Here is an 8,008-nt window from a genome sequence, read left to right as displayed (position 1 = left end):
CTTCAAGACTCCTATATGCCACTGGCCCTGGACCCCTACCTACCGGAGCTCCGCTCCTGAGCCGGGCAGCCACGCCCCACCACCCCGCCACCCCCCCAAAAAAAAGCCTAACAATACAAATCATTTCAAATCACTTAAGTTTGGTAACTATGAGTATTTGGCAGATATGTTAGGCCATAGGCCTAGTCTAGTCTGGGCTGTGACCTATCCCAGACAGACCTAGGCCTCCTAGACATGCTCGTCTAGTCACACCGCACCAGACCTAGCCTAGGCCCCCTAGGCCTAGTGCCTAGGCTAGGCTAGGCCTAGTTAAACCTACAAAACAACATGACGGTATAGGCCTATATTACTATCTTACCAAAACTAGAATATAGAAAACTTGGTTTTTCAAGGAAACAAATTGTGATATTTTTCAAAGTACGTAACATTTTGTTCTATTTAAATTCAAATACAAGCCTAGGATGGCCTAGAATATGCTACGCTAGTAGCAGTACGCGGTACTCATGGTTCTGTTCGCACGTCTTTCTTTCTTTCCCATCACATACAAACACACGTTCACAAATACACATCCGATTGGTAATTGTCATAGAGCACGTTTTTAGTTTAGGTCCCCGAAAATTTAGACAATTTACGGGTTTCAAAGGCTTATTTAATCGATTTTAGAGTCTACTAGTATGTAGAAAATACATATAACCTTTTTTTCCTCCTCGACGAATTGTTGTTTTCGCCCCTAAGGGGGAGGGGGAAGCTCCCCCTTTTAATGTTGCAGAATCTGAAATAAATGTGAACATCAGTAAAAAATTTAGGCAAAAATATAATTGTCTCACTGGCTCTCTCCCTTTTAAAATTTCCTCTCAAGCGCATCTTTCATTTTTACTTACGGTACTCCATTTCTATTGTTTAATTTTATTCAAGCACACAATACCAATTTATAAAACGTTTATCACACAATTGATTGGAGCATACGATTTTAGAAGAGCGGCACTTGTACATAACAGTGCGTCCACTATTTACAAAGTTAAAAAATGTTAATTAAATCTGAGCTGCTCTAATAAGGTTGGTGTGTAGTGAAAAGCAAATACACAAAAGTTTCTAATTAATAATAATAATAATAATTTATATATTTGTATCGCAAATTCCATTAAAATATGTTCAAATACACATTAGCAAGAATCACAAGTTTATAATTACAGTTATAAACACTTGTTTGCGGCCCCTATGAACATTTTAGGATTAAATACACAGTTTCATGTTTTTAACTTTTAAAACACCTCACAACAACCTCACAAAAAAAAGAAAAAAAAAAGAAAAAAGAAAAAACAACAATTACTCTTGCACCGCATAGTTGTCTTCGTGGATAAAGGCATTTCAGGCGATTTGCAGAAAATAACATTGAATACGACCAAAGTTCTGTTGAGGGCGCACAATTTCCAAAAAGAAAAATATCAGCTGATTTTTCAGTAGAAGTTTTGCTGCAGCGACATCTAGGACTTGGCGATCTAACTCATGGCGATCTATCGCATGGTGATTGTGTTGATGCGCATGTATAACTATTCCATTAATTAACACGGGTGAATTACTAAATTACAAGATTCAAGTTAATTATTCGAAAATGGAAAACACTCGTCATTCACATTTGTATTGCACAACTGGTGGAAGATTGTGTACTAAATTTACTAAATATTAAATAAAGATAATTGATTTATTTTCTCAATTACCGAAAAAAAAAACTCGAATTGAAGGCCTGGGCTTCTTATTTTTTTTTTTTTTTTTTTTTTTTTTTTTTTTTTTTTTTTTTTTTGCGAACTTTAGATGGGCTTTTTTCGAGATGGAGTTCATTTGGCTTCTTTTTTAGGCTACTTTTGCAAAGTAAAGAGGGGGTGAGCTTCTTTTCAAAATGAGTACTGTAAATTTTGCGAATTTGTACTATAAAACAATGAATACGGCCACTGTATTAGTTTCTATATTTTTGTAATTGTTTCTTTATTTATTATATGATATTTACACTTGTTACCTTGCCAGTGATTGCAATTTCTGAGTTTTATTTCAGACAATAAAAGAATCTTGAATCTTGAATCTTGTATTAATATCAGTCTGTATCATGGAGTGTATTTAACTGATATTAAATCACCTAAACTACTGTATAAACCAAGCTTGATCATGGTAAAGGGAAATGACAGGAGAATTTGATCCTTGCTAACTTGAGGCTGAAAACTGTAAGATATTTGTTACCTAAATGACGAAATGGAATCGTCCGTTGGGCAAATCGAATCTTCTTGTGCTGGATTTCGTCGTCAGCTAGATCACTATGCGCCAGCAGTCATATTAGTTGTTTTTCTTTGAGGTTTTTGAAGACACGACCTAGGCTAGGCTTGGCACAGGTATGGGTCTTATTGACTTCCTAAATATCATAATTTCTCTCTAGATGTAAACCACACAACAATTGAAATGAAGAATTTTAAACTTTGGGTGCACCAACGAGGTGCAAATGGTAAGTTTAGAAAGAATATAAAAGCTGATTCCGAATCTGTTCGTTATGATTTCGACTGTCAATACAGTAATTGCAGCTGCCGTCAAATCAAGTGCAATTTAAGTGCTTGAGCCAGTATGGATTCTGGCCACAGCTGAGATAATGACGTGCAATATGAACTTGAGTTCTAGGCCTATACAATTTTATGTAAATCAAATTAAATAACCTCAGGTTAAGCATCATTGCAGGGAGGCCTACTGATGTGCCACCCTAGTACTACTACTAATATTAATATACCACATTTTAATGTTTAGTTTTAAGAAAATATTTCCATTTAATTATGATTTGTTTAGGCCTAGCCTAGGCTAACCTAGGCCTACATAGTTTAGGAAGGGTAGTTTAGAGGCCTGTGTAATATTTAGGCCTCATACTATTTTGTAGATATGACCAAGCCCAATCAAATCTAGAATGAAGTGCATATATTATTTATTATATATAGGCCTATCTATACAATAATTTTATGAAAATGAAAGACCAAAAGGTGACATTTTTAATTGCGGTAGAAAGAAAATGTTTTGTGTAGCCCATACTTTTTATTATTGAGACAAAAATACATTCTGTTTTTTTTTTAATCTTGAAGAGGATGAGTTGACTATTCATCCTAACGATTTTCCAGATGTGTCTGTCGGAGATATACTTGAAATTTATCATGCGGAAGAGTCCAGTAGGTGTGTAGCCCTAATTATACATTTACACTACTACTTGTCTCTATTGTAATTATCAACATCATCATCAATATCATTGTCATCATCATCATCATTAGGTACAAATAAAAATGATCATTTAATATTGTAAATAAAATCATTTTCTATTATTAATATTTTTATCATAATTTTCATGATGTACTACAGTTTCTTCAGAAACATGTTCTGATCATTATCACAAGTTTTAACTGAATCAATAACAACATTGCCACAGTATATGGAATCATTTATGTTTGTTTCATTATTAACATAGCACCCAACTCTTGGGAAAAAAGGAAAGTTAAGATACCCAACACAAAGGCTCCTGATAAGGAATGCTAGAGTCCTAAGTACCCCTGGATAGCTCTTCCTTGATTTGATCACGTCATCAGCGCTGACATAAATCAGTGTCTGTCTTATTTACTAAACACATTCTGAGATGGCTTTAGAAATTGCAAACAATAGTAGGAAATCTATGTGATTTCCTTCCTTTATTGCAGTGGGTTTAAAAGACTGAATTGATTTTTTTTTTCCTACAGGCTGTTACTCCAAGTGAAGTCACTCAAAGCAGACACTCAACAAAAAGGTATGCCTACATCAACATCTCATTAATGTATGATTACTGCTTGTTTGACTCTTTAATGATTTTGTATTATCGATTGGAAGTTAGAAGTATGGAAATACAGTACATTATTGTTTTACCTCAAAAGTTTATGAAAACAAGCCTGCAAGTTAAAATGGTTTTGCACCAGTGATTTTTCCATGCCATGGAAATGTAAAAATACTATACCTACACTTTTAACCAATCAAATGTCTAGGATTTATATATGTGGTGGTATAGTATTTGATATTTGATATGCACTATTCTTTGATCATGCAACACTATACTATTTTATATTTGAAGAGTAATGCAATGTTACAGTATTTGATATTACTGAGGATTATGCAATATATTTGATATATTGATTGTGTATTACTAAACTAATCTATATTTGAACATGATGTAGTATTATATTTTTATTATATTTGCTTGTGAAATATTAGGCCTATTTGATATTTGATCATGCTATATTATTGGATATTTGATCATGCAATTTTTTCATATGATCACAGATCCTGTACATGTATGTTACAGGATCCGTGATATGATAATTGATCATCCAATTTTATTTGAAATTTGATCATGCAATATTACTTTGATGTTGGATCATAAAATGTCATTTAATCATGCAATATTATAATAATATTTAAAAAAAATTTTTATGCCTTGTTAATGTTATATTATATTTTAAATGCTTATTTTTGCAATTTTCACCTGTAAGTGTAAAAGGAAAATTGGACAAATGATAATAATTTATGTATAGCGCATAATGCCGGAGCTTCTATGTGCTTAAATTTGATATCATGCAATATTATTTGTTGTTTGATCAATGCAATATTGTAATATTTGAAAAAAAAATCTCAAACTGTCCTTGAAAATTCTCCAGCACCAAATGTAACCAGTGATGTTGTTTTGTTATAATAAACAGAAATAGTTACAATTGATCAAAGTGTGGCAAGTATCTTCAAGCTTCGTCAGTACAAGGAAGTTGTCGTAAACAAAGTAAAAGAGAAAGATGTTGAATTGGATCTTGTTGAACTTCTCTTTAAAGACCAATATGTCAGTAGAGGAGACATGTGGAGACTGAAAAAATGCATGGTAAGCACACAGTCCACAACGCCTCAAGTTTCTCAAAATATTATACAAAATGGTAATTTCATGGGAAAAAAATTGAGAAAATTACATTTTCTCGCAGCCTAATATAATGATTATTTATTTAAATCTTGATTATTTGTTTTATTTATTTGAACTTTATTTAATGAGGATAGCCTGTGTAAACTCATCATTAATAGAGAGTTGATATTAAGGAGTCCTCAAAAAACAAGTATAAAATACACAGATAAAATAGAAGATATACACTTACAAGTTTTAAAATGATATTTCCATATTAAACATTAAGCTTAAAAATAAGAATGAATATCAATTCTTATAATAACATAAATAATGATCAAGCTTATAATTTTAGAAAGTAATAATAATAATTTTGATAATAATGGAAGGAGATCAGAGATGTTTTAATATATATTTGTATTATAATTATAAATTAGATCCATAGCTATAGAAGGGTAATCAATTTGTGAACCATTAGCGTGTGTTGTTTCTTAACAAGTTGCCTTCACTGCTGGTTGTCGTTAAGCAGTGTGGTTGGACCTTGCGGTTTGCAAGTGTGTGGTTTGTTAAGTACAGTGATGGCCAACAAATTAGGATTCATTTTAGTTTGAAAACTGTGACCTTCGTCACAATCAGATTTTATGATTAGTTCAATAAGCAGCAGATGGGTTGTGAAAAACGAAAGTGGATATAGAAAAGCATAAGATAAACTATTATCAGATTCGATCAAGGTTGTGTTGCTAGATACAATGTTGAGCAAAGGGTGGGAATTTTCCAGTTTAAAAATTACTGTCTTCATCCAGAAAAGTTATGGTGGGCCTATTCAATCCACTTAGCTTACACAGATTTTCACAAGCCATTTTAAAAAATTGATTTAAATAGTTTTAAGGGCAGTGAAAGTGGCTTAGTTGAATAAAAAAAATTATTGCAAAAAATCTAAAATTTTAACACTATTTAGATATATATTTATTTTATATAAGTTTTTAAATGTACTGTATGTCATCACAAACTGTAATTGCAATATTATATAACAATGAACAAAACAACACTTTCTAAGAAGATTAAATTATATAATATTTCTTTTTGAATTTATAACAATTTTTACTCCATTTATTTTATTATAGATGTCAACATGTGCTTACATTAGTAAAAAGGTAGAGATATGTGGTATTCGTACACAAGTTAGTGAACTGTGGGCCAAAGGTGATAAGGTCACTTGTGGAGCAATAACTGAAAATACCAAGATTGCATTCAGGTCTTCTAAAGCAATGTGTTACCTGTTTGTACAGATGAGTAGCGAAATGTGGGAGTTTGATTCAAATGGTAATTTTTGCAAAATTTAAATTATGCTGATGATGATGTTCAGGATTGGTGATAATAACAACAATAAGAATAATAATGATAGTATTTTTGCAAAATATGTTCTGATGGTAATATTTCAACAATGATAGAAATAATATATCTACTAATTCTCATCTGTGATGTTTTTGATTTGTAGGTGATTTGTATTGGGAGAAAGCAGTGAATGGTTTTCTTAAAGATCTATTTACATTATGGAAACAGCAAAATGTCAACAATGAAGTGACAATTGTATTTTTCTCCAGAAAGTTTTATAATGCTCAATCAATTGGTATGTGCCATCCAGAGCATTGCATTTTTTCATTTTAATACAATCTTTTGCTGTGAACATTGAAATGTATACAATATATATGAGGGTGATAATGATGATAATGGTATTGCAGTTGATGATGAAATCATGATGAAGATGCTAATTATGAAGATGAAAAAATGGTGATTAATATAAATTATGATGATTAAGATTGTGATAATGATAATGAAAGTAAAGATGATGATGATGATGATTATGAACATCATGATGAGAATGAGAATGATTATGATAATTATTTAATAATGATCAAGTTTATATTGATGATTGCATGATCATAAACATAATTTTTATTAAAATTGACTAAAGTTGACTATACATTGTTCTACATTTAGATGTGTTTCCACAATCAATGAGGACTTGCTTGCATATAGATTATAAAGGGAGAATCTATGAAGATTTATACAAGTATGTTCACAAGAATTTTTATGTATTTAAAAATTTACAGTAGCAAGGCTTTTATAAATATGTTATTTTTGTTTTTTTTTTACTTGTAAACATTTGGATAAAGACTTTGATTTACCTGTAGAATTAATTGCTACAGTTCATAAAAGCCCACACCCGAGTTATTTAACCATGTATCAAACCTTGCTATATAGAAGGTGCACTGAAGGATATGTCTGTTCTATCTGAAAGGTACAGTATTACCAAATAATGTTGATTTATATATGATGGAAAAAACTCATTGACTCCATTATTTTATTTTGTAGGGTCATTGTACAACATGAATGGAGGGATGATTGGCTGCCGATGCTTATTACACTTAAACAACACTTTATTCAGTACTTAAACCTAATTCTACCCTCTCCACAAGGTGTGTATATTAAGTCTGCATATTCAAAACTCTCCCACGTTCCTTGTGGTTTGTAAGATGTATTCATATTCATTCTGTCCTCCATAAGATATATACTAAATCTCCATAAGTATTATTTCTTAAAAAAGTGTCTTATTTAGTCTTTTACACATGTGAAATACCCTCAAAATAAGTCTATTTTATTCATAATAAACAGGGCTTTGGCCACCACAGTACATAAATGTTTTATATATGTTTATTATAAACTAATTCCTCCTTACATTATGACCAAAGATCTTATAAACACAAGATAGCGTTCTCCGCGATTTACGCGTAACAAATAGAAGCGTCGGTCAAGGTTCAAAAGTTTCCCATTTAGCAAGAGGGCGCCATTCATGAGCTATTACCGAAGAGAAAAAGTAATAAGTTTTGGAAGAGGGCGTCCTATCTGTTGCCATGGATCTGAGACGGTTCCTGTTCTGCTGTTCACAGGCGGTGTACTGTATGGTCAGATCTTTCGTACGGAAAAAAAAATCGCCGGCGGTCAAGGGTCAAAAGTTTCCAATTTAGCAAGAGGGCGCCATTCATGCCTTATTACAGAATTTGCACGCGTAAATCCCGGAGA

General features: G+C 32.0%; 2 protein-coding genes across 2 annotated transcripts in view; one reads left to right on the top strand and one right to left on the bottom strand.

Moving 5' to 3' along the window:
* LOC117105194 (39S ribosomal protein L16, mitochondrial-like) overlaps positions 1-565 on the bottom strand; it is a gene marked incomplete in the record, with an annotated part of 18,539 nt that extends 17,974 nt beyond the window's left edge. The window contains 1 exon segment of the mRNA XM_033246264.1: positions 359-565. Coding sequence (XP_033102155.1) covers positions 359-428 — 70 coding nt within the window.
* Positions 566-2,301: 1,736 nt separating this feature from the next.
* Positions 2,302-8,008, top strand: part of LOC117105181 (GATOR complex protein DEPDC5-like) — a 24,039-nt gene continuing 18,332 nt past the window's right edge. Inside the window, exons 1-8 of the mRNA XM_033246250.1 lie at positions 2,302-2,491; positions 3,111-3,198; positions 3,753-3,799; positions 4,743-4,912; positions 6,049-6,247; positions 6,423-6,554; positions 6,926-6,998; positions 7,301-7,404. Of these exons, the coding sequence (XP_033102141.1) occupies positions 2,449-2,491; positions 3,111-3,198; positions 3,753-3,799; positions 4,743-4,912; positions 6,049-6,247; positions 6,423-6,554; positions 6,926-6,998; positions 7,301-7,404 (856 nt within the window). The 5' untranslated portion in view covers positions 2,302-2,448. The remainder of the gene's footprint in view (positions 2,492-3,110; positions 3,199-3,752; positions 3,800-4,742; positions 4,913-6,048; positions 6,248-6,422; positions 6,555-6,925; positions 6,999-7,300; positions 7,405-8,008) is intronic.

This window comes from Anneissia japonica, unplaced genomic scaffold, assembly GCF_011630105.1.
Source record: "Anneissia japonica isolate Jap-2015-1 unplaced genomic scaffold, ASM1163010v1 scaffold287776_len302883_cov198, whole genome shotgun sequence".
Classification (NCBI taxonomy): domain Eukaryota; kingdom Metazoa; phylum Echinodermata; class Crinoidea; order Comatulida; family Comatulidae; genus Anneissia; species Anneissia japonica.
Note: the sequence above shows the minus strand (reverse complement) of the source record. Positions and strands in the feature narration are given on the sequence as shown.